Source organism: Pantherophis guttatus, chromosome 2, assembly GCF_059756535.1.
Source record: "Pantherophis guttatus breed Tessera chromosome 2, ASM5975653v1, whole genome shotgun sequence".
NCBI classification, from domain to species: domain Eukaryota; kingdom Metazoa; phylum Chordata; class Lepidosauria; order Squamata; family Colubridae; genus Pantherophis; species Pantherophis guttatus.
The window spans coordinates 203,099,221-203,127,087 of record NC_142064.1 but is presented as its reverse complement, the minus strand read 5'-3'; the positions used below and the strand labels follow the sequence as shown (position 1 = coordinate 203,127,087).

The 27,867-nt window shown below is 42.1% G+C and overlaps 1 protein-coding gene across 1 annotated transcript in view; it reads left to right on the top strand.

The window, feature by feature from the left end:
• RNF145 (ring finger protein 145) overlaps positions 1-27,867 on the top strand; it is an 85,603-nt gene that overhangs the window by 11,328 nt on the left and 46,408 nt on the right. Inside the window, exon 2 of the mRNA XM_034401385.3 lies at positions 9,858-10,070. Coding sequence (XP_034257276.1) covers positions 9,887-10,070 — 184 coding nt within the window. The 5' untranslated portion in view covers positions 9,858-9,886. The remainder of the gene's footprint in view (positions 1-9,857; positions 10,071-27,867) is intronic.

The window sequence follows — 27,867 nt, the reverse complement described above, 5'->3', positions numbered from 1 at the left end:
TTGTATTACAGGTAATCCTTGACTTGTGACCACCATTGGAATGGGATTTCTAGTTGTAAGCTATTACATCATAAATTGAGACATTCATGAGACTACACCCAATTTTAGGAAATTATTTTAGTGGTCAGTAAGTGAATTATCAGGATTGTTAAGCAAATTCTATGGTCATAAGTGTGAACCCATTTTTCTGAATGAGCATTTTTTGCAAATCACAACCATGTGACCATGGGATGTTGCAAACAGTTGTAAAAGCAAAAAGGCTGCAAGGTACCCAAAATGCAATCAGATGAATATGGGAAGGGGTGTGGCACAGCATTTTATGATAGCCAGAGATGCTTTATGTGCCGTAAACACCCATTCTGGGCTGGTCATAATCTTGAACAGTCATTAAGTGATCGGTTGTAAATCAAGGACTACTTATACAACAGTTTTAGAACAGCAATTTGGTCTTACTAATTGGTGAGTAGTAACTTCTTTTCTGATTATTAATCAAGATTAATGATTGTAACTATGATTTATGACCTTTGACCTATCACTTAATTGTTTGATTGAGAGCTTATTCTCTGTGAGACAAATTCCTTTTGTGTCCAATCACACTTGGTCAATAAAGCTATTCTATTCTATTCTATTCTATTCTATTCTATTCTATTCTATTCTATTCTATTCTATTCTATTGATTTAATTTTCCGATCATTTAAATTAGGGGGAGGGCATCATTAACCGTTGCTTCAGCCAATAGATTTTATTGGTCTGGCTCTAACATACTAACAACCAAATATGGAAGAAGTTGTTTAATTCCCCAGACTAATCAAGAAAACTTTGGATATCGCTTTTCTCATGTTAATTTTCACTTTCCTTATTTTTCCAAATCTAATATGGTGGGAAAATGTCCTGACCAGCTTTCTGTCACTGGACAGAGGCTGCCTGGCTAGAATCCCTGGGGATCCAAACTACTTCAGTTATTTAATTAGCAGGGTGAAATGCTGAAGTAGCTTTTCACTTAATCTGATAAATGATAGCATCTTTTGTGGATTTCTGGTCAGCATGTACATTTCCGGTTTATTTGTTTAGGGTTGCTTTCAAGTAGATTCCAGCATGTGGCAAAAAGATTGGACAGAGTTAGTTGGAGCTTAAACATCAAACACCCTCCCACAATGGAGGCCCACTCTCACACACACCCCTGCCTATATTTGCTGAAATAATTCATTTCATTCTTCTGGATCTGAGCGCTGGTAGGGTGTGCCTCCTTATGGAAGCACTGTAAGCAGTAGTCTAGCAAAAGAGTCTCGGCAAACTGTTATCCATTTTAGTTTTATTAGAAAAGGATCCCTTACTGTTAAAGGCATTGTGCTAAATAGCTGCCTATAAATGCTTCTGTCAGGAAGCAGTTACACATTATTCTGTGAACTGTGCAGAGAGTTTAGTTTGTTTACTAAGGTTTCTTTAGTAGTTAAACATTGTATTATAGCTTCTTTCTTTTGTACTGGTTTCTCTTTAAGCTATGGCAGCTGCCCAGAACAACCTTACTCTGTTACATGTTTCTATTTCATTTGAGTCAGTTCAGTGAACCATAGTAGCTACACCTGGCAAAAGTTAGTAAATGCATGCTGTAACATTATGGCAGAATCTTGCAGGTTTTTGAACTGTTTCAGCAGGCATTTTCTTATTTGCTCTGCAGAAGTGCACTAGAATTAGCTTTTGACTTCTCTTTGTCCTGTTGACAGGAAAAAAAAACTGCTCTGAAATAAGTTGAGAACCAGTTTAGTAGCGTTGTTATTTACAACATTTAAAACAGTTTACACATCTCAGCATTTAGCCAAATAATGCTGCATAGTTCCATTTTCTCAAGCATTTTCAGGCAAGAACACAAAAATCTTGTCTTGGATGCTAGAAAAGCTGGCAATAAATATTAACAAACATACATTATGTTTGAAGAGAAGTAAGATTTGTGAAGAAATGCGTGAGATAGGAAATCCCCACTTCTTTTTAAATTAAATATTGAAGACAGAGAAAGAAGAGAAGGAAAAAGTTCCCTTTTTCTCTTAAACATGAAGACATATTTAACAAACAATGGGCCAGGTGAGACAGGGATACAGGAACAGTGTGTTAAGGTGTTTATTTCTCTCTCACCATTTGCAATAGTGGTTAAAAGGCGCAAAGAGAAAAGATGCAGTCCCCACCAGTATGTTTTGCTAACGGAGCATTCAGGGTGGATAAAACTAATCGATATACATTTACTGCACCATGAAATTAACTTTCCTACCACAAGATGTGTGGTGGCTTCCAGTTTTCCTTTTCCTTCAAGAAAAGGATCAGACCAATTCATGTAAGTCAGGGAGATCGATGTCTCTTAGCCTTGGTGGCAGCGTGACTTCCCCTGAAGGCCATCCTCTGAGAGCATGGTGACCTTACTTGTGCAGTTGGTCGGCCGCAATGAGAACAGACTGCTGGACTAGATGGGCCAAGTATCAAATCCAGCAGAGCACTATTTAGGTTCTTATGTTCCAGTGTTTGAAAAGAGAAACGGCAATCGTAACTGAACATGTGAACAAGGTTTTTGTACATATAAAATGTATTTGATCAGCTTGACATAAAACCAGGGGTGAAATGCTCCCTGTTTGGATCGGATCGCCCGATCCGGTAGTGATGGTGGGGGGTGGTTCGGAGAACCGGTAGCAAAAATCCCTGCACCCCGCCCCCATGCCCAGCTGAGCCGCGTGATCATCAGAGGATGTTTTTTTTTACTTTTAAAACCATTTTTTCTACAACTTCTTCAGCCAAAAAATGCTTTTAAAAGTAAAAAAAAAAAAGTCTCTGATGATCACGCGGCTCAGCTGGGATCATCAGAGGTTTTTAAAAGCATTTTTTCTACAACCACTTCAGCCGAAGAGGTTGTAGAAAAAAAAGAAATGCCTTTAAAAGCCTGTGGCGATCCCAGCTGAGTTGCCTGATCATCAGGGGCTCCTGAAAGCATTTTTTTCTGCAACCTCTTTGGCTGAAGAGGCTGTAGAAAAAATGCTTTTAAAAGTAAAAAAAAAAAAAAGTCCCCCCCCCCACCCAGTCACATTACCCCCCCCACCAAGCCACGCCCACAGAACACATTTGTAGTAACTAATTTTAGATTTCATCCTTGCATAAAACCAACATGAAATATAAAATATTTAATGAAATATTTGTTTTGTTCTGGAAAGGTAATGCTTTACAAATCCATGATTATCTTTTGAGAACTTTAAAATGACATGCATACTAATTTATCTTAGACATATTAGTTCCCCTAGACGTTAGAACTTCAGGTTTGGATAAAAGTTTAACCTGTTGTAACAGCTCATTCCTCTCCCAGGGATGAGATGAATAATATAAGTGTGAAGGCAAGCAAATGCCAAATTATATTTGGAGAGGTTAATATCTATTACCTAATGCCTTCCAGTCAAGAGTTGATATCTAAATGTGGGCTACACCCTACTTTAGGGAAATAGACTTCTGCTCACGTAATCAGTTTTCTTGCTCTTGTCCTTTGTATGATGTCTAACAGCAGCTGAGAATAAGTTGATGCTTTTGGCATTTCTGTGAATTCATTCTACCATGACTTTTCATTCCCCTAGGTTGTGGTCAATATTGAATTCAGCCCAAGGTCTGCTTGGAAGAAGGCAGGAGTTCAATTTAGGTACTAGGTGTAGTGTATAAGGTAGCATTAGAATTGTACAGATTTTAAGTGGATGTGCATTAACAATAAACAATTTAAGGGTGTAAATATAATGTGCCTGGTTGCCCAACTGAAATGGACAGCAACAAACATGAAAATTCTTGCCTGGAGATGATTGGCTGGTTGGAACACCTGGTAAAAGCAATAATCTGTATTCTTTGGTGACTTGGAACAGCAGGCTCCTATCTATAGCTAAATGAAAATATGTTAACTATTCCACCCATTTATTCTTCTCCAAACCTGGCATAACAATGTATCTGAGCTATGGTGGCACACTGGTTATAATGCAGGACTGCTGGGCTAATTCACTGCTCACTCCAGGAGTTCAACTCTGAGTGGCTCAAGGTTGAACTCGGCCTTCTATCCTTCTGAGATCATGCAAGTAAAATGAGGACTCAAATTGTTGGGGGCAATATGCTGACTCAGTAAACTGCTTAGAGAGGGGCTGTAAAGCACTGTGGAGCGATATAAAGGCTGAGCGCAATTGCTGTTGCTATTTTTATCTGGCTATGGGCAGAGGTTTTTGGTTGTAACAATGTATTTTGAAGCATGTAAGTTTGTTTGTGTATGTGTAAGTTTCACAAGCCTGTAATAGGTGAAAATGATATAAAATAAGAAATTGTGCACGTTTCATATAAAGGGACAATATGTTGTTCCTTTTCTCCATTATGATACAGTTGCTGAGGGCTACCACCCAGAATCACTTGTTGAGGTGGGCAGCTAAAGATAAACAAACAAAAAATTCATTAAGAACTAATATCATCTATAGATAAGTTGGAAGTGGAATTCCCAGAACCTTTCTCTCTCGCTGTAATTTATTAGCATGTGGTTTGTTATTCATTTATTACTGGCATAGATCTGCTTGCAGTACAACAGATGGGAAATATATGGGTTTCTTGACCTAATTTCAGAAGCTTTTTGCAAACAATTCAAACTTTTTGCCAACGTAATCAGATCCTTTTCCAACTGTGTGCTGGAGTGGAGGGTGGGAAAGATATGGAGTGATGTCACAAAAAGGAGATTACCTTTAAAACTACAGAGAACGTGTTGCCCTCAGCATGGACTTCAACATTGGAACCCCCAGTGCACTTTTCCTGAGTGTTCCACAAAATAAAAAAATAAATAAAAACATTGGGGACTTTTTTTAGTGCTCCTAGTAAGGAATCAATGAAAGGCTTTTTGCTCAGTCATTTTCTATGACCTTAGAAGATCCCAGAATATGGGCAAATTGCCCTGTAAATTAGGGTAGATTTACATCAGATTCATATAAATAATGGTTTATATCACTAGTTGGGAAGATTTCATTTTAAATTTAACTCACCCATTATTCTCAAGTCTGGAAGGCTCTATAATTTCTAATAAAATGTATTTTTGTTTGGAGTAACACAAATTTATATTCTTCAGGATTCAACAGTACTTGCAGATTTGATTTTTAGAAGGTACATATTATATAGACTAATTAATCAGATTTTGTTCCAGATAAATTTAATCTTAATGGGCAATGTTTCTTACCCCTAATTATAGACTATTTATAAAAATTTGCCCCAAATAGGATCTGTTTTATGGCCAGCTATCATGTTTAGAATTGATTGATATACCAGAAGTTTATCCTCAAATCTTCAGGATCAGGATTGTAGGAATTCACTTCGTATTTTGCTTTCAATGCCTTTCTCCTGGCCATGAATATACGGTATATGTTCAAAAGCCATAGTCCTTCCCAAAGTTTTCTCCATTATTCCAAAATCCCTGTATTAGTTGACCACCTTTATCATTTACTTTTAGAAAGAGATCAGTTATCAAGCAGAATGTAAGAGCTCTCTCACCCTCCCCAAGAATAGACAGAAATAGCAATATAACAGAGACAAAAATCCTGCTGAACATTCAACTTCTCCTGTTTGTCATCCTATAGTTCTCGGCTCTGGCTGAAACTAATTTTGGAGACTTTTCCTGGCTGAATAAATGAGCACATTTATATTGTGCATATATGTGGGTGTATATACCTGCCAAAAGCCACATTCTCAATAAAGGAGTAAATTGGTTCATATCTGTAAGTGCCAACCATTTTATGTCACACAGAAAATGCTGGAAACTGGCAAAAAATGTCACAAATTGTTGTCATGTGACTGCAGGACGCTGCTCTCTTCCTCCCATTTTATAGTGATTTTTTTTTTAGAAAAATCTCCATTTTAGAAAGTAATACAGAATATCTATTAGAAGTTATGTTCCTGATTATATTCATTTTTATGATACAGATTTTTTAAAAAAATCTTATTTAAATAGAAGAAACACCCTTTTTAAAAAAAGATACTTGATTTTTATTCATCCTATTATTGGTATCAACATCCAGCCTCATTGTATGTACAGTTGGGCAGCCTTATGCATTTATAAAATAAATATGTTGGGCACTTTTTTATGACTGGCTCAAGTTACTGTATATGACATAAGTTAGCTTTGCTTCATAAGGCATGTCTTTTGTAAGGAGGCTTCCATGTGAACTACTGCTTTTTATTATGGAGCTATTTGAAAGTCTTCTTACCTCTGAATTATATTACATTCCTGGGTTCAAAAAACTGCAATATGTAGTTGAACATGCTAGCATGAATTGAACTCCCACTCTTTGGTTCCCATTAAATTTACCTAATTGAAGAACCTGATGTTGTGGAGCCACTACATTTTCTCTATTCCAGTGCCCCCTCCTCCAGAAATCAATTTGAATGTGGCAGGTAAATGTTAGACATATTAATTTATTATTCCTTCTAAAGAGATTCCTTTAGTCATCTGTAGAGTGCAGAACATCGTTAGCAAATTATTGGAACAGAAACTTGTGCCTTAGCTAAAGGAAAATGCATTTCTTAATGATTGTTAGAATAAAGGCAAGGCTTGATGAGAATCCCTACAACATTCAAAGTTTGCAAGGAGTTTAATCATGTGGTAAAGACTACGATCTGTAGGCTTGCTTTTTTTAATCTAAAAGGTAGTCATTTAATTCTTTTCATATCTTGAGGGAAACTCAGTAGTGATGAGAGGCAATTGAATGTTTCCATTCTGTTATTTTAGTGATGTTTTTATTCTATTTTCAGGACTGAAAAGATAACTTGGACTATATCTCCATCCATACTTACAGGCTTTACTGTATAGTAGTATTTGTCTTCCATCATGCTGCGACTCAATTTATTTACCTACTGTTCATTCAAGCTGTGCTCTATTAAAACAGAAGCTCAGCTTTTCTGCTTCCTTTTGAAGACTAGTTTAGCATGACAAATTCTAGGGCTACAGTAGTGGCCAAAATTGTGGAAACCTTTTGGGAAAAGTGTATTTTTGAGATTTGATGGCTAATAACACCACTTTTTTTTTTTGAGTAGTACCATAAAATTATATATCAATGGAAAGATGATTTAATCAAGAATGTAATGCTTTTCAACCTTTGTTTGAGAGATAAAAGTGGCTTTTTTTGTGGAATTCTAGATTTTAGGCCACATTCCTGCAGTCTGCGCCGAACAATCCTTGCACTCAACTTCACATTGCATTGCGCCATTTCATCTTGTATATACCCAGATGATTTTCTTCTGTCACATAGACACAGTCTCTTAATTCTTCTATCATCAATTGCTGTTGTTCACCTTTTCCTGCCTTTACCAGTGTGGTTTTATAGTGACTGAGTCTCCCTATACCTCTTCAAAAACTTAGAAATGCCACCTTTGGTTAAGTTTCCACCAATTTTTCTTCTAATTTCTTTATAACTGTAGCCTTGTTCATTTAATAATACTATTTTACATCGCTTTCTGGACGACCAGTCAACTCTTTGCACCATTACTTTAATTTTATTATGTTTTACAAGCTCACTAAATGAAAGAACACAAAAAACCCCAACCAACTTGATAGTGATCACATAACACACTGATAAATGTCCTCCTCTCAGCTTCAATACATGACATCAATACCTGAATCCTACTGTGATCTGAGTGGCTCATTGCCAAAATCAAGATGACACCTGATTGGCTCTCTAAACACTCATACTCATTAGCTACAATCAGATGAAGGAAAGCTACTGGATATCAACCTAAGCAAGTTGTGCTTCCTTTTTCTGGTTATTTGGCTATAACGTTTCATAGAATACAGATAATTGAACAAACTTTGTTGCATTACATTCTTGATTAAATTATATTTCCATTGATATATACTGTATTTTTTGGAGTATAAGACACACCTTTTCCCCCCCAAAAAGAGGGTGAAAATCTGGGTGCGTCTTATACTCTGAATGTAGCCCTGCCCAGCCTCACAAACTCAGATTTCAGAGGCTGAAAGAAGCCTCTGGAAGAAGCTTCAGAAAAAAAGCCTCAGAAACAAAGCTTCAGAAAAAAAGCCTCTGAAAGGCTTTTATCTAAAATAATATGGCAAGCAACAAAAGAAGAATTGGTAAAGGTTCTAACCAAACTGTTAACAAATCTGGAGAATGAGACAATAACCAACAGATTGGAAGAGGTTAATCTGCATACCAACACCAAAGAAAAGAGATTGAACAGAATACAGATAGTCCTTCAGAATAAAAGCCTCTGAAAGAAGCTTCAGGAAAAAAAGCCATTTTTTTTTCTGAAGCTCCTCTTTCAGAGGCTTTAAGAGGCAGGAAAAAAATGTTTTTTCTGAAACAGAGTTTCAGAAGTTTCAGAACCAGAAAAAAAGCAAGGCACAGAGCTCACAACCAAAGAACATGTTGCTAAAATTCACCTCTGGAAACAGCTGATTGGGGGTATTCCGGGAGGCCGATCCACCCACCAATCAGTTTTTTTCTTATTTTCTTCCCCAAAAACTAAGGTGCGTCTTAACTCCGGTGCGTTTTATACTCTGAAAAATACGGGAATTTTATGGTACTGCTGCAAAAAAAAAAGTAGTGTTATTAACTATCAAACCTCAAAAATACACTTTTCCCAAAAGGTTTCCACAATTTTGGCCACTACTGTATATTTGAATATTCATTGGATGTACCCAGAGTTTTGAATAAATTCAAACTTGGGTATGGTATGGTTGTGCTTGTTAGTGACCTATGGCAAGCTCAAGGTGAGGTGGTGGTGCATCCATTCTGGCTCTCTTTGATCTCTCAGCAGCTTTTGGTACCATTGACCATGATATACCATGTGCCTCAGGACTCTGCCTTATCCCTCTCCTTTTTAATATCCATGTAAAGCCACTGGGAGAGGTCATAACTTAATTCACGATTAGGTGCTGATGATACCCAGCTGTATGTCTCTGTCCTCAGCTGTCCTGGTGAAGTGCTGAGTCTGTTCCCAGTGTCTGGAAGCTAGGACCATTTGGATGGGGCAGAATAGGTTATTGTTCAACTCTGTTAAAACTTAAGTGGTTATGGGTTTTGGGTCTCCTGGATTGGAATTTGCAGAGTTTCCATCTTTTGTTCTGGATGAGATGGCACTACAGCATCCAGACTTGGTGAACAATCTCCACTGAAAGAGCAGGAGGCAGCTATAACTATGGGACCCTTTGCACAACTGGGTCTTGTGCACTAGTCACACTCATTTTGGAACTTGAAGGCCCTGTTCATGGTCACTCACACCTTAGTCACCTCCCAGTTGGACTATTGCAGCATTGTGGGTAGTTATGGGTTCAGCTTGTTATACCACAAAATACTGCAACACCCTGTGAGCTGTACTGGCTCCTAGTAGGTTTCTGGGTATGATTCAAGATAACGGTAATGGAGATAGGACTGGGTTACTTGACAGATCACCTCCCAAGAACATTAGCCAGCCCCATATGCTCCCCTAGGGGTTTTGGCATCTTATGGCATTTAGGAAGCTTTTCTGTGGTTGCCCTTGCTTTCTGGAATGATCTCTCACCAATATATAGTTGTCCCCAACTCTCCTTGCCTTTAGGAAAGCCTTAAGAATTGGCCCTTTCCCCTGGTATTAGCGGCTGATTGAGTGATAGCACCTCCTGCCCCAAGTTGTTTTGTTGTGTGCTTGGTTATTATTTTACACTTTTGTATTTGTATATTCGTTGCTAGATAGTTATTGCTGATACATTGCCCAGAGTCACACAGCAAATTGGATAGCCTTATAAATCTTAAAATAAATAAATGCAATGTTCATCAATATTACATCTATGGCAACTGTTAAACTTACTTGCTGCTTTTGGTTCTTTACAGTCTGCCTCACATCACAACAAAGAAACAGCATGGCTGCAAAGGAGAAATTGGAAGCAATGTTGAATGTGGCCTTACGGGTGCCAAGCATCATGCTTTTGGATGTCTTATACCGATGGGATGTCAGTTCCTTTTTCCAACAGATCCAAAGAAGTAGCCTAAACAACAATCCCCTCTTCCAGTACAAGTATTTGGCCTTTAATATGCATTATGTGGGTGAGTATATATGTATGTGGCCTGTGGAGAGATGAACACAGACCATTGTTTCTTGACATGGGAACATGCTAGTGGGGAATTCTGGGAGTTGAAATCCATATAGCTTAAAGTTGTCAAGATTGAGCACTTGTAGGTAATTGCTACATTCCCGCTGAAATAAAACCTCTTTCTAACTAAATTCAGAGCATCCAGTTATGTCGTAATTGACCCTAGGATCTAAAGGAGTCAGAGTTGCAACCTCCTGTTCACACTTTAATAAGACATGCAAATATTCCAGAGACTTTACACTAGGAAGTTACTGAGAAACACAATCTGTTCTGAGGTGGTGTTTTCTAGACAGGAAATTCTGTTTAAAAAAGCCCTTGTGCCATCCTTAAAATACAATATTCATCACTACTTTCTCTCTTTCTTTAAGATGAACTCAGACATGCTGGACTCAACTCCCCCTCCTTTTTATTTCTGATATGAATGAGGAATCACTTCCTCAGTAGACACTAGGAAGTGGAAAAAAAGCAGAGATTATATTGTGCTTGCTTGGGCAGATAAGAAAATTGCATTCAGATATATCAGTACCTTGTTAGAAAAAGTGTTCAGATCATCTTGCCATGTTCCTTCAAAGCAGTAACAAAAGGAAAATTGAGGGAGACAGTAATTTCAGTGAACAGTAATTTGTCATTAACAGATCTGCTAGGGTAAATGTGTTTATTTTTAATGATGGTTTATTTGAAGAATCAGTCATTTATTGTCTTGATTCTTCCAGGAAAGACAATGTTAAAACTGATTCATGCAGTGGTTGGTGCATAAGAACAATATGGGGTGGTTAGAAACAAATACAGTCGTGTGTAATCTCTTTTTTCATGCTGGCTGGACCATGTTGTCCTAGGCTCTATCATAGCACTAAATTATGGCTTATTGTTCATCCCTTTGAAGCTCTTCAAAGCAAAGCAGTTTCCTTCAGGAAGAAAAGCAGTTGGAACAAGAATTAATTGCATTTCTTGTATATGTGGAGGAGGCTGTTGGTTTAAGTAGTTTCATGCTTTAACCAATACACTCGGGTCCAAAAAGTATAAAGTTTAAGTCAAAACTATCAAGTAGATAGCCAGAGGCTTTCTCAGCGCCTCTTGAATTTCACAGTGCAGTCCCTGTTCCAACCACATTAGTGAGATAGTCCTTTAATTCTGAAGCAATTTTTAATTAAAATATTTGCAACTGCTGTACCTTTATAAATGGATCTTTATAAATGGATCTTGGGGCAGGATGAAATCAATAAAATAGATCAATATACAATAACAGGAATGTTAAAATACCAGTAAGACTTATTACTGCATATTTTTATCATTGGTATTTGAATTCAATCTCTATATATTATTAGCATATTCGTCAGGGTGTACAGAAACTGGCACTATTATTTGCAAACATCTGAGATTTGGAAGAATATGGTCAGGCTTATGAAAGCTTTGTGCATTGGAAACGATTTCACATCACCTCTCTTACTAAGCCATAATGAAGTTGATTAGTTTGGAGATTGGTGTGATATATGAACTTACCTTTGTTGTATAGTGTTCATATAAACTGGGTTTTTGTGTCTTGTTAAATAAACCCATTATTTAAATCCTGGTTTAGCAATATGTGTGACATAACATGGATTTTATAATAATAAGATAGCTATGGATTTGGGAAGATGAGCAATAGTCTGTGGGAATGTCCAAGTTGTTGACTGTAGAAACAATTAAGAATCAGATTCAAAATATTCAAGGACTACATCTTAATGAACTCCCTTATAAAAGAAGGCTGGGGTTCCTGTCACAGTTTCCTAGATCCTATAATCAGTGATGGCGAACCTTTTAGACACTGAGTGCCCAAACTGCGTGTGCGTGTATGCCCAAGATGAAAGGTGCATACGCGCATGAATGTGTGCAAACATACATGTACGCATGCATGGACATGCACGCATACACAGCAAAGACCCGAAGACCAGCTGGCTGGCAGGAGTCGGGGCATCCCAACACCAGCAGCGCAGCAAGAGGTAAGATCTTTTTCTTTCATGAGTTTCTGTTTCGTCGTTTGCAGGGAAACAGAAGCTCACGAAAGAAACGCCACGGAGATCTGACCTGGGGCGACAGCACGTGTGCCAACAGAGAGGGCTCTGTGTGCCACCTCTGGCACGTGTGTCATAGATTCGCCATCACTGTCCTATATCATATCCCTAATTTTGCTTTAAAACTCCCTATTGAAGTCAGTATGATTTTTTTTATTCCTTGGTCATATAGTATGGGGCTTGACAAGCCCCCATATTCAGAGGTTTTCAACTAATGAAAACTATTTCTGATATTCGACTGGTCCAATACATTAGCTTCTCATTGCTGCACTTCAGCCTTAAAGCATGATGCAAATATGCGGTGCTCTAGATCTCTCACCCTTAAAGTGAGTGAAACTGTTGGGAGTTATGGTTCGCTAATATCTGGAGGAAGGCAGCCTTGCCTACCTGTGCTTTGAAGAGTCCTCTTTGGAAGGCTTTTCCATTATTTAAAAATTTCCACACAGGAATATCTGAAAAGACCCAAGTGCTCAAAATAGTAGAGCTATCTTTCTATTTCCCCAAACACTGGGATCTTCCACTTCAAAGAGTTTCCTGCCATTTTGAAATGGGCATATTTAAGAAGTTAAGATACCTCCAAACCCATCCCTGGAAAATAATGCTAAATGCTTCTCTTGGTCTCCAAAATGTTGGTCTAAGTGATATCGTTTTTGCTTGGCGTGGTTCAGTAATTCAGTTTTAATCCTGTTACTGTAGGTGTAGGATTAGTATCTGCTTACCTGTCTATTGCCTGCAGCATCTTGTTTTCCTTTGCAGATTACATGTTATCTGTTGTTCACCGCCACAGTTAATTTATGCCTTGCAGAGATAGCAGAGCTATCTGCTTATTCAGAAGAACCTAGTTTTTCTCTTTTCCTCCACTCAAATATCTAGATGATTCTGCTTTAATTGAGAATACCTCTTTAATGATTGGCTCAGAGGATGGAAAATCTCTTGCTCAATATAAAAAATGTCAAGATTCATAAGTTAATTGCATGTTGCAGTTACAGTCAAATAGTGTGGTTACAATGTTAAAATAAGAGTTATGTATCTTATGAATAACTTTGGGCCAGTCAGTAGTCAAATTTCTGCCTATGCGCATGAATGAACCATCAAACCAGAAAGTGGAGTCCTCAGTGTTTTCTGAATCTGGTGCCATGCTCAGAGAGCACCAATGACTTCACAGTTCAACTCTGAGCTACATATATTCTCTTCTATTGAAACTAGAAATCTTCCATGTGTTACAGTTTCCCAGTTTTCCTGAGTCAGGGAACTATGACTAAATGTCTCTGGAACAAGGCAGTCTTTGATTCTTTACTTTGAATTTGATTAATATTCCTATTCAGATAAAGTCAAGTTTGGAAGATTTCCTGGTTTACTGATTCATTCATCTATAGAAGGAACATCTGAGCCACCCAAAATTATGCTAATATTTTTGCTTATTATCTTAAGATGTATTCATCAGCTATGCTTTTTTGCTCAGCTTAATCTATATCACTGAATTCTTTGGAGAAGAAAACCTGGAATGGTGGGAGATGAAGTTATATGACATCCCAAACTTTGGAAAGAAAGAAGGGTCTAAATCTAAAGAAACAAAAGGCATGATATTATTGGATACCAGGAAGAGCATGGTAGAACAAAATAGGTGCAAGTAGAAGATGACATTAATGCTAGAGCTCTAGAAAGCAGCTTTTAAAAGTTACCAGAAACATTCTTGTGGCATGAAATAATGAGTTATAGTGCAGTGGTGAGGGAAGGGAAGAAGAATGTTAGCATAGCATTTCCCTGTCAGCTAAAGAGAGTAGAAGACCATTCTTAGTGCCAGACTAGTTTTTTGTATTTATAAGGCTTTCTCTCAAGACCTTCTATGAAGAAGGGATGGAGCAACCAATTCTACCTTGACTGTCTTGCTGCATTCCATGTTGGTCATAGAAGGGAAAATTACACCCTCCAGAATTAGCAGGGAAGCAAAGCAGGGTGGCAGAGGAACAGGGAAGCATTTTTCTTTTTCCTGGCTAGGGTTGTACTATCGTGCTGGACGTAACACAGATTTCAAAGTGAAGTCTGATTGAAGATAAAGGCAATGTCATTTTTTTGACTTTCTGACTGCTTGGTTCCATGGTGCCAGGATGAATGATGTAGCAGGATTTAGTGGGAGTTGTGCTGGATGTGGGTGGAAAGCATACCTGCAATTTGCATTATTGCTGACTTTCCTTCACCTTCTTCACCAGCACAGCTCTCTTGCATAAATGCACTGTTCAGCATATATTGGGGTAAGCATCTCAATTAGAGTATGATTCTATTTAAAAAAAAATACTGTTCAGTGTTTGTTTTCATCAACGTCGATGACAGCTTTTCTTAAGAATTCCTGTGATTCCGGTTTTATTATTTTTCTAGCATACATACATACTCTGTTTACTATTTTTTGTCTACATTCCCCACAAATATATGTATTTTTCCAGATGGGAAACTCCCAACTGTGAATGTGGAAAACGAGATTTGGAAGTCACTGCATTCTGGTTTGCACATGGGTTTAAGAAGTGTATGCTGGAAAAATGTGGAAATGAATTTCATCCCCCTCACACTCTAAACAGACCAATTCCTGTCTGAATATGCCATCCCTCTTTGTGCTTATAGCTTATTGATTCTATACTGTAATGTTTGGGGAGATCAGCAGTGTTCCCCTGTTCTTGCAAAGCAACAGAGTGAAGTATGGTCCTGCTGGCAGGTTAACTCTAGCCAATCATGAACCCATGGCTTACCTACAGTCTGGGCTTCTTCATTTTGCCTTCCATCATAAGCTGCCACTAATTTCCTCTTCCCATCGCACCCCTTTGCATGGAACAGCTAACTAGTTATATATCCTTTGCTTGTTGTTGCTCTCTCCATTTCAATGGCTTCCTGTTTCAATCCTGGACTGGGGCTTCAAGGAATGTTTCTCACCTATTGTCATTGTAATATCGGAAACAGCAGAAGTGTTGAGCCTTGATGTTGTGTTTGCAGAAGCAAATGGGATTCAGTACTGAAAGGTAGTGAAGCATTCCAGGCAGAGGATAGAATTTTGGCATAGATGAAGTTTGCAGAGTTAAAAAGGTAAAGGTTCCGTTTGCACATATGTGCATGCACACTTTTCAGTTCTTCCAGTTCCTGATTAGGGAAGATATTACCAAACTAAGCAGACACAAACACACAGACCGTCCTAAGATAAGGAAGAATGTGAAAATTTTGCTTTTCATGCTAAACATACTCAAACAATTTTAGTTTTAGAATTCTATGACGACACACAGGATTTTACAGCATGAGCTAAAAAAAGGCCTCAAATAAATGCATGTAAATATTTTTATATCTAAGGGATTTGTGAGTGTGCATGTATTCGCTCAGTGTTTTTCTCTTGTTGTCTGTAATTAATCACCTGCAGTACTTTGTGTTTAAATATGGGAAAACATTTACTGCTGTGATTATTGTGTGTGGCACTGCACATATTCTGGATACTCATCCCCTTCTGAATTTGTGAAGAGTGATTTGGAGAAAATATTTTGACAGTAATGTGAGGATCCTCCTGCGTGAGGAGACAGAAGGAGATGTGGATATTTCAAGAAGACTGAGTGACCTATTATTTTCAAAACTGCAGAAATTAATTTCAATAATTTGATGATTACTATTAATATTCTTAAAATTAAATCAAGTAAAGTATCCATATCAATTTCCTTTTTCAGTTTTTTTTCGGTTTAAAGGAAGTCCAGAGCAAAGTGTTTCCATTACTAAAGGAATACATGTTTAAACACAGCCTTTTTCAGGATTGGGGAGCATAAAGCCAAATTCAATGTTATGTGTTTGGGATGGGTGGTTATATAATTGAATGTATGAATGAATAATCAAAGCCAAATTCAGTTGGTGCTCACAAGAAAGTATTCTTGGTTTCATAACTATGAATTCATATGTTTCTTGTTGTTACAATTGTAACCTGGATGTCTATTGGATCATCATCTTTATATATTTGTTCAGCAATTAAGTTGAAGTGGGGATGCAATCTTATTTATTTTAAAAGATTATTGGGCCACCCATCTTACGACACACAACCTTGGGTGGCTAACAACAATCTAACAGATGTTACAATTACTGTACGTTTACTCTGGAGCCTTACTGACACAAATGTTCTGTGTTGTGATTCCCTTCTTGTTTATTTATGTCTGCTATCAAATCTCTCTAGGATTAACTTTTGATATGAGCTAAAGACATATTTGTCCACGTGTTTGGCTAAACCTGTGTTGCTATGTCATTAATGTGTTTCCACAATTATTGTAATAATCTTGTTTTATGGTTTTGAATGTTGATATTTGTTTATCTTTTTTGATTGGTTGGTTGGGGGAAGTCACTTTCGGATTACTTTTGCTTTAAAAAAATTAAAATTGGTATAATTAAATACATTTAAATACCAGGAATCTATTGATCAAAATTATATTATAAGATCCTATCTGCCTTCTTAAATTGGACTAGAATTACGTGGCTAATAGCAGTGCAAAGTTTTGAAGCCCTTGAATGTCCTTGTCTGAGCAGGTTCAGCCATGGTTGAGTGAATGAGAAGACTGTCAGTGAATTCCAGGGCTGTAGGGTAGACTGGGAAATTAGGAAAACATCCTGGAAGAAGGCAGTGGCAAGGCACTTCCATGGTGTTGCCGAGAAAACAGCATGCTTGTGCCTGTTTAGTCAGCAAGATGAACGTGATTCAAGAATGTCTGTAGATGTCTTCTCATTTCAGGTGTGATTAAAATATGGAAACAACTTCTTGCACAAAAAAAGATTATTACATTTCAGTTGAAAGAACTGAGTCCTGTCTTATCACAACTCATCCAGTTTCCAGTTTTCTCACACCTTTTCCCCCAGCTTTTGTCTGTCTGCTGAAAGATACCCTTCCCCATCATTTGTGCCCATGGAACTCCTCTGTGCATTTGTAGAGGTATGAAAAGATGTAGTATAACCTGCTGTAATAAAGATATAGAGAGGTAGGAGTGGGTGAAAGCATTATTTTCTAGAAACTGAACTTCCCCATATTATCAGCTTAAATGGAATATTCTTTGCAAGTGATACATTCATTGTTCAGAGTCTGAACAAGATTCAACTCAAAGTCTGAGTTGAATCTTGATAAAGATGATCAGTTCACTTCTTCTATTGCCTCCTTCTAAATGAGTAGAACAGCGAGGATAAATACCATGTGACACTGGTTGCCAATGTTCAAAGATATGATTGTCATATTCCTCTCAAATGGACATATGTTTGCACATACATACCTCTCTCATATATGTATAATCACAGGAGCAAATGTTCTATGCCTGTGTCTGCATGAAATTCTCATGCAGGATTGTAGCCTTGATTAATGACACCTCCAAGTGAGCTTTATGCTTAAACAGACATTAGGCTGAATGACAGATCTAGTTTTTGAATGTTTTATTTTAGGATACAGCTATTTTTAAGTTAACACACAATCTTATGATTTGGTTTTGTATCTCTTTTCTGATGACATGGAGGAATGAACTCCTCTGGAGTGTGATGATCAATCTCTATCTTGAGTTCCTTTTAGAAAATTAGTTATTTAACACAACGAGAAGGCACATGAGATCTAATGTGCTTCTCTTGTGCTCGGAACTCACTGTACAATCTATTTCTGTTCTCTTTCCATCGTGGCTGGTTGTTAAAATGCAGGCGCTGCTGTTTCAAGCACAGAAGGTGAGCCCATAATGGGAAATATTTACTGAACAGTTCCCACACACTTAGTGACTATGATAGGCTTGCTACCTTTTCGTGCTTTAAAGAAAGGGGAATCCAGATTTCTCAGCTGACATTGGGTCCAAAATGAAGTTGAAGGGCCTTCAGATTTTTCCAAGATTAATTGCCAGAAAGTAAATCCAGTTATGTAGTTAGTGAATTGATGAGGAAATGATGGCTCAGTGGTTAAAGACATGGAGCTTGTCAGCTGGAAAGCTGACAGCCCAAATCCGAGACCTCAGTGCTATGCAACAGGGTGAGCTTCCATTCCTGCCGATCTTGCAGTTTCGAAAGCATGCAAATGCAAGTAGACAAATAGGTACCACTTCATTTGGAAGATAACAGCATTCCATGCACTTTGGTATATAGTCATGCTGGCCATATGACCATAGTAACATCTTCAGACAACATTGGCTTCCTCAGTTTCTTCCACTAAGAAACAGAGATGAACACTGCCTCTACAGTCAGAAATGACTGGACAGTGAAAACACCTTTACCTTTAGTTAATGAATATTTCCAGTTAAGATGGGTCCAATCAAACTATTAAAATGTTGAAATAATGAATTTGTCATTCAGGTTTTGCTTTGCTTCAATCCAACCAACCATCAAATTTGTATAGTTTCACAAAAAGTGACTCTGGGAGGTATACAACAATGAACATATAAAAATGATTTATTAAAAATATAAAGCAATTGGTGTTAAAATATTTTTAAAACCCAAAGACATAAGGGAAAGTAAATATTAATTACAATGATAGAGACATCTTAAAATGTCACCAGCCCCCTGGACCTCTAGACCTGATGACAATAATGTCAGTCCTGCCTGGTAAATCAAACAGGAAATTAGATGAACGAATTCTTTACAAATAAAGCTACATTAACTGACTCTTGAAAGTCTAAAGATCCAAACTTCAATTAGGAAGGTGTGTCCTTCCTACGTTTCTGAGTGTTTCCAAGGGTTCCTCCTTGACTTGTTTGATTATTTTGCAGGCAACATCTCTTCCCCTTGTTCCCTAAAGTCATCCACACATATTCTGTTTCACATAGCCAGATCTTGAGGGACTTCTGAAACATTAAGAGGGATGGAACTAGCCTCACTTTGGAGAGGGGAATGTTCCATAAGGCAGGGCGCCACAGCAGAGAAAGCCCACTTGTAGCAGACTGTATCTGCCAGATCTAATAGGCTAGGCTGATATAATTAGGGAGAGGTTATCCCTCAGACAACCTGGTCCCATGTCATGAGGGGCTTTAAAAGTTAAAACCAGCACCTTGAATTGAACCTGGAAGCAAAGTGACAGCCAATACAATTCGTGGAACAATGATGTGATGTTGAAGCACACATAACTGCCCACACCGCTGCATTCTGCATCAGCTGAAACTTCTGGATATTTTTCAAGGATAGAGCATATTACGGAACACCCCCCCCTCCATTTAGGAGCAGGCACAACTCAGCAGTGCAAAGGCTGGGAATATGAAATCTTTTCCTTATATCATTGTTTAATCCCACCCTCGTAATATTACTAAAGTGTACAGAGAAAATTTTTGAATTTGTCTGTTCCCCCCCCTCCCCCACCCCCAATTTAGGAGCTGTCTTCATCAGAGAAGCTGAAAAAGAAGAATTAATTCCTAGAACTCCCATGCCCACTTGTCAGGATCGCTCATTTGGAAGAAACAGTCTTGCTCATCACTCTAGGTAGTTCAGAATTTCAGTAGATAACCCACTTCAGTCTTTTGACTTCTATATGTATTAGACATTAGCACATCTGGTACTCTAGCCTGGGGAAGGCTGGTGTCTGCATTCACAGCGTGGCATTGAAATCCAACACGCTGTCATATTAAGGAGATGTGAACATTGCCTAGAATTATGTTTTTGTTTCAAACAGTATCTATTGACAACTGATGTACCATTGAAGCAATGGCAGAAAGAGACATCTAGATTTGTATTGCAAAGGAAAAAGCCAAGGGAGTTGGCCAGCATATTTCTATTTCTATTTATTTATTTTTTGCTATTGTGGTTTACATATTTCCCAAAACAAATCCTTAATGTCTAGAATAATACCACTTTTTCAATTTCTCAGAATAATTCTTTTTGTAATCTTCAATTTCTGATACAACCAGAATTTTATCAGATTCAGTTTTGGAATATAATTCAATAGCATATTAACATCTTTAATATTTACAGATTTTATTGCATTTGTTGCATAAAATAACGCCAAGGTTTACTTAATCTTTTCAAATTCATTTCCTTCCTCACTAAAGATTTTGAAGAATTTTAAATTTATTGCAAACTTAAAAGTTGGCTAATTTAGTGGGGACTTCTGGTTGACATTGCGGCAAGACAATCGGGGAAATAGTGGGCTCTGATGAGTCCCGCAAAAACCCTGGCTGCTGAACCGCCGCCGATGGGTCTGCGGACTGAACCTGTCCCGTAGGGACAGGGGAAGAAGAGGGGCGCCTTGGGAGACCGAGAGGAACAGGCAAGTTCCTCAGGGGTCAGAGGGAACCCTGTGAGTCGGCGGCTGCCACAAAGCTGAGGCAACCGGGCAAGAAAAGTGGAGGAAAGCAAAGTAAAACGGAACCTTTTGAAGCCGGGTAAGTGACAACAACCTAGGCTTGTAACAACGTTTGGAGCTATATCAGTAACTAGAAGACCCCTAGCCTAAAACAGTGGCTAAGTAACAAAGGGGCTTTGGAAAAAAATTTTTGAAACTGCAATTTTAAAGAACAAAGACCCGAGAAACAACTAATTTTGGAACAAGAACTAAGAGACTTAATTTAGAGATTTGGTAAAAGGACTAAACACTTTAAAAATCTGAATTGGACTAAGGGGAAAAAAAGCTGATTTGATACTTTTTTAACTAAAAAAAGAAAAGGACTCGGTGTCGGAACTCCTCGCCCTGCGAGATTCTCCCCTCTCGCAGATTTGGCCCCCCACATTATCGAGGGCCTATCTCGATGACGGACTTTGGAGTCTGGAGAGATGGCATGGAGCAAGGAAGAATTTATGGGGCTTTTTAGGGAAATTTTTAAAGATTTTAAGGGGTTCTGGGGGAGGGGGTTGTAATTATTCTTTTAAAGATATTGGGAAGACGACTAGGGCGGATTGGGAGGGAAATCCACCAGGGTCAGAGCCGTGCCCGGCACAGGGTAACGATTCGAGGGGCACCGGACGAGGGATTGGGAAAGGGATGGGGGACGATATCTATGAGGGCTATACCATCGGCACGGTGAATGGGAGGGGCAGATATGGCGGGAGCAGGGGACCACATCAGGTGCTGGGGGCTCGCACTTGCTGTCTGAGAGCAATTGCTTGCCCCGGTCCCCAAGGCTCTGCTCGGACACTAGGTGGCTTAGATACTCAGGAGCTGGGCCTTCGGCTGATGCTGATGCTGTGCAATGCCAGGTCCGTGGTCAATAAGGCCCCCCTCATCCACGATCTTATACAAGAGGGAGGAGCGGACCTGGCGGGTATTACGGAGACCTGGTTGGGCCCGGAGGGTGGCGTCCCTCTGGTTGAAATGTGCCCACCAGGCTTCAGAACATTCCATCAGCCGAGGGCTCAGGGGAGGGGCGGGGGGGTGGCGGTTATTATTAACGAGGATCTGGGTCCGAGGGAGACCGCTGTGCCTCAGATAGCCGGATGTGAGTCCCTCCTTGTGAGGTGGGGCCGTGGGGTTCAGATGGGCTTGTTGCTTACGTACCTGGCTCCCTGCCGCGTGGCAACAGCCCTACCTGAGCTACTCGACGTGATAGCCACGGTGGCAGTAGATACACCCAGGCTTCTAGTCATGGGTGATTTCAACTTGCCATCCATCGGTGAAGCGTCTGAGGTGGCTCGGGAGTTCATGGCTTCCATGACGGCCATGGACCTGACCCAGTTAGTTCATGGCCCTACTCACAGGGGAGGTCACACTCTGGATCTGATTTTTGTCTCTGGCCAGTGGTTGAGTGGTCTTGTTATAGGGGATATAGACATGGAACCCTTGTCATGGTCTGACCACTCACTCCTTCGCCTAGATCTTCGAACCGCGACCCCTCGCCGCAGGGAGGCGGATCCAATTAGATGGATCCGCCCCAAGCGCCTGATGGATCCTGATAGGTTCCAGACGGAGCTTGGGCCATTTCCTGAGGATCTAGCACATGACTCGGCCGAGGACCTGGTAGCCGCCTGGGATCGGGCGGCTGGTGGGGCCTTGGACCGAGTTGTGCCTTTGCGGCCTCTGACCCGATGCCGATCCCGTGCGGCTCCTTGGTTTACTGAGGAGCTGAGGGAAATGAAGCGCCGGAAAAGACGCCTGGAGAGCGGTTGGAGGGCCAGTCTCGCTGAATCTGATCGAACACTGGTAAGGTCGCATATTAAGGCCTACCTAGTGGCGATAGAGACGGCAAAGTCTAACTACTTTTCCGCCTCTATTGCGTCATCAGGGAATCGTCCGGCCGCCCTGTTTAGGGTGACCCGCGCCCTGCTCCATCCGGGAGTGCGGGAGGATCCCTTAGAAGGCAGGGCGGAGGATTTCGGACAATACCTGTATGACAAAATTGCCCAGATCCGGGGGGATTTGGACTCTGACTGGGTAGATCAGGGCAGGGTGACGAGGAATAGTCTTGAGAATGTTATCTGGGAGGAGTTTGATGCTGTGACTCCTGATGATGTGGACAGGATTTTGGGGAGACTTAGTGCGGCCACATGTTTACTGGACCCGTGTCCCTCCTGGTTGGTACTGGCTTCCCGGGAGGTTACACGAGGATGGCTCCAGGGTGTTATCAACGCTTCGTTGAGTGAGGGTTACTTCCCCACCGCCTTGAAAGAGGCGGTGGTGAGGCCTCTCCTCAAGAAGCCGTCCCTGGATCCGGCAATATTGGCCAACTATCGTCCTGTCTCCAACCTTCGCTTTATGGCGAAGGTTGTTGAGAGTGTGGTCGCACGACAGTTTCCGCAATTCCTGGAGGAAACATCTTATCTAGATCCGTTCCAGTCGGGTTTCAGGTCTGGGCACAGCACAGAAACGGCATTGGTCGCGTTGGTTGATGATCTCTGGAGGGCTCGGGACAGGGGTTGTTCCTCTGTTCTGGTCCTGTTAGACCTCTCAGCGGCTTTTGATACCATCGACCATGGTATCATGCTGCACCGGCTGGAAGAGTTGGGGGTGGGAGGCACCGTGTTGCGGTGGTTTTCCAGCCCTCTGCTCCTGCAATCCACCTTTGGGTTTCCTTCCTCCTCGCTTCTTTTTGACTGGGTGATATTTTTCTTAACTGTCTCTCCGTGCTGTGGCCACGCCCCACTTTCCCATGATGCACCAGTCTTTTCACTCAGTCGCTGACTGACTGGTGTGCTTTTCTCTTCGTGCCTTTTTTTAGAAGGATTTCTTAGTATTGCGTTAGGTTTTTTTCTTTATTTTTAGTAGTATTTTTCTCCTATTCGGTGAGAGCCTCTATCGGTGTGCTGCAGGGCGTGTGAGTGGTGCCTGGGGACCCAGCCCATCCTCCGCCCAGGGGATTGCTCCCTTTTGACAGCAGCGTGGGTTACCGGCCCTTCGGGGCGGTTCCCTGCCTTCCTTTAAGCCGCCGGTGTGGAGCGCGGGGTTTGCGATTGCCGTTTTCCCCCCCCACACCTCTCCTCTGCAAATTAGTTTTGGCTCTCTTAGGGCGGCTCCGGAGTGCTCCGCATGGTTTGCCCTGCGGCCTCTGATGTCTTGCTGAGATTCCCACCGCTGCGGTTCGTCTGTGCTGCGCTCTAATCGTCAGCCTTTTCAAAGTTGCCGCCCGGGGCTCCAGCTGCCTAGACGGAGTCGGAAGCTTCGCTCCAGCCCGCAGCGCTCCGGAAGGTGCCTGCTGCTACGGTGGTGAGATTCGCTGACGTCCGTCCCTCGGGCGGCATCCGGTGAGGAGTGCCCTTGGCCCCGTTTTTTTTTTTTTTTTTTTTGGATGTTGTTTAGCCGCCTGAGCTGCCGCCGGGTTCCGGACAGTCCACGGCCGCCATTTTGTTGCTCTTTCTTGGCGGCAATTTTAACGGGCGCCATTTTGGGATCGCAATTGCTTCTTAAGGGCCGTTGTGTTACTGGGTTACCCCACTCTCTCTACACCTTGAAGCAGTTTTTTGGGGGTGTGCCTCTGTGGCTGTCTGCCGTTTAAGTGGACTAGTTGCCTGTTGTCCCATAATTGCAGCCTGGGCAGTACTTAAATTTTTTTCCTCTTGACACCTTAACCAGCCTCTTGTCATTCCTGTCAGAGATTGCTTGGCTGGACTGTTTCGGCTACCCTCAGCGGTTGGGGTGCCTACGTGTATATAGTTCCAATTTTGTTGGTTTATAACTCAAAAAAAAAAAAAAAAAAAACAAAGAAAAGAGAGGAAAAAGACGATAAATATAGTAAGGACTATTTTTTCATTCCCTTTTTTTTTTCAATAGTACACATATATATAAAAAAAAAAAAAAAAAAGGAAAAATTGAACTATATTCGGTCTTGTCATAATGGCGGATGCTTATTTTTCATCCGATGCGGAGCAGGAGCCCAGCCCCCCTAGGGCTCCAACCAAGCACAAGTCAAAATCTCGCAGCAGGGTCTTATCTGCTTCTGAGGACTCCCGCCAGCCTAGGTCATCGACAGCGGCAGATAAGGACGCGCAACGACGCCACAGGGCTTTGGAGCGCCAATTTGACAAGGCCAGACAGGCCACCTTGGCCTCGGTTTTTCCAACTGGCCTGAATACAGCACCTTTGCCTTCGTCGCCCAGCGGGTCACAGGCGCCTGATCCACCGCAGCCAAGCACTTCTGGACGCCTGTCCAAGAGAGCTTCAATCTCATTGCCGGACGTTTCATCGGTGGGCTTGCTCAACTCCGCCCCCCCTCCCGCCCCGCGTCCCGAGGCGACGTTCACTCCAACCGCCGCTGGTCTTCGCGGGGCTGATGGTCAATTATCGTCTTCCCAGATGGACTTACAGTTGTTGCTATCTAATGCCTTGTCCTCTCTGTGGGCTGCGGGACTCCAACAACCGCCCATGCCTCTAGTACAGACGACCTCCCGTCAGGTGCCTCAACCACCTATGGCACCGACTCAGAGGCCCTCTCATCACTTGGCGCCCGATTCTTCGGATGATTCCGATCATGGGGAACATATGGTCGAGGACTTGGAATTTTCAGAAGACGAGGGCCTCACTCCTGATGTTCCTGCTTTTACCGGGCTGTTCAGGCCCTCATTGTTCAAATCTCTCCTACACAAGGCTCGTCAGATCACAAACATGTCTGTTGCTGCGCCTGCATCCTCCGAGGCCGCATCCATGGCGACCCCCCACGAGGCCTTGTTTTCGTCTTCCAAGCCGGGCAGGGATTTCATCCCCTGCCCTCAACTTTTTTCTGACGTTCTACAATCTCCTTGGTCTCAACCTGCTTCGTCCACGGGCCCCAATAACATCGATAAGAAATTGTATTGTGCGGCACCAGAATTGGACGCCATGCTGTCCCTCCCTGTGGTGGACACGCCTGTTGCCAACCTCTCTTCCTCGTCCTTGCTGTCAACAGATGCGCTGGACGGGCTGAAATCGGAGGACAGGAAGTCTGAGCTTTGCTTTCGCAAAGAACATCAAGCCCTGGCGTGGGCGATCAAAACCGCGACCGCCACATCCTTCTTTAACCGGGCAACTCTGCTTTGGTTGAGACAGCTTCAGGATAGGCTACCGCCAGAAGACACACGTCTCCACCAGGACATAAACAAAATTGTGGCGGCTACGGAATATTCGGCCGATGCCTCATTAAATTCTGTTAAGTTCACATCCAGGGCTTTGGCCTCGTCTATTACGTCCCGTCGTTTATTTTGGCTTAGGAACTGGAGGGCTGATGCCAAAGCTAAATGGCGCTTGGCGGCAGCACCCTACAAGGCTCCAAATCTGTTCGGCTCCGCTCTCGACCCTGTCCTTATCGAAGATAAGGACAAGAGGAAGGTTATGCCGACTTCCTCTTATCGCAGGCCTGAACGGCGCTATACGCCTTACTATCAAAGACAGTCCTTTCGGGCGACGTCGGGGTCAGGGGGTGCCTACTCGCAACGTCCACAATTTTTTGGCTCTGACCGTTCCTCCGATCGTCAGCGGTTTCGTGACAGAGCTAGGAACCCCACTGTCTCCAAGCGTCCCTTTCGGGGATCTGGATACCGTCAATTCCGCAGGGGGAAATGACTACAGGTCGCAGGATCCCATTGGAGGTCGCCTGCAACTTTTCCACCATCAATGGGAGCAGTCAACCTCGGACTCTTGGATCCTTCACACGGTGTCCTCCGGACTGTCGATCGAGTTCCTGGGATGCCCTCCTTCTCGCCACATTTGCTGCCCTGCGCCACGTTCTCCCGAACAGGGACGCTTACTACAGGAGCAAGTCCTCCATCTACTCAGCATCAGGGCGATAGAAAGGGTCCCGCCGGAACAACAAGGCCTAGGATTCTATTCGACACTTTTTCTCGTCCTGAAACATTCCGGAGGTTGTCGGGCCATTTTGAACTTGAAACAACTAAACCTCTTCATTTGCTATCGCAGATTCAAAATGCACTCCTTGGGGTCCATCTTGGGGGGGGTTCGTCGTGGCGACCTCCTTCAATCGGTCGACCTCAGGGAGGCATATCTGCATGTCCCAGTGTCACCTTCGCACAGGAAGTTTCTGCGCTTTCAAATTGGGGACGATCATTATCAATATTGCGCAATGCCCTTTGGTTTATCCTCTGCCCCAAGGACTTTCACAAAATTAGTAGCTGTAGTGGCGGCGTCACTCCGAAGGATTCCGGTGCGGGTACTCTGTTACCTCGACGACATCCTGGTGTTGTCATCGTCCAGGAGCCAGGCAGCTCGAGACCTTCATCTTGTCATCATGGCCTTCCAGAATCACGGATTCTCAATAAATTTTCCCAAGAGTCACCTTTCCCCGTCCACATCACTGCTGCACTTGGGGGCGGTGATAGATTCTATTCGGGGTCAAGTCTTTCTATCTCCAGACAGGATTTCAAGTCTTCAAGACCTGATACGTCAAGTTCTGTCTCATCGCTCCATTCCTCTTCTCCAGCTGTCGCAGCTGCTGGGGAAGATGGTGTCGTGCTTCTCAATTGTGCCATGGGCACGACGTCACGCGAGACCATTGCAATGGTTTCTGCTCCCTTACCAGCGCTCGGGACGCAGCGATTCCCTTCACAAAGTATACCTTCCACCTCAACTTCGTCTGTCGTTTCAGTGGTGGATGGGATCAGCCATTCGCAAGGGCTCGCACTTTCTGATTCAAGACAGAATGACTCTGACCTCGGACGCCAGCCTTCGAGGCTGGGGAGCCCACCTTCAAAATCAGGTGGTGCAGGGTCGTTGGTCCGTTCCAGAAAGAGGCCGCAACATCAATCTGTTGGAACTCAGGGCAATCCGCCTAGCCCTCAAACATTTTCAATCTCAGTTGGAGGGCCACCACGTCCTTGTGCTCACGGACAACATCACGGCCAAGGCTCATGTAAACAAAGAAGGCGGGACACATTCGAGGCCACTAATGTTAGAAGCGGAGAGTCTCTTCCGGTGGGCGGAATGCCACCTTCTTTCATTGAGAGCGGATCACATTTCCGGCGTGGACAATGTGCGGGCGGATTGGCTCAGCAGACAAAGTCTCGATCACTCGGAATGGCAACTACATCCGAGGCTCTTCCACGAAGCCATTCTTCTTTTCGGCACGCCTGTAGTGGACTTGTTCGCCAGTCCGTCGAATGCCCAGCTTCCACTCTATGTGACTCGTTACCCGTGCCATTCAGCGATGGATCACGACGCGCTCCGATGCCGTTGGCCCCCAGGGCTCTTGTACGCCTTTCCCCCGATCCCCTTGATTCCTCAGGTGATTCGGAGGCTCTTGGAGGAAAGGGCCGAAATGATCCTGGTGGCTCCCGACTGGCCTCGTCGGCAGTGGTACGCAGATCTTGTGGCCCTATCGTCTCGTCCACCATGGC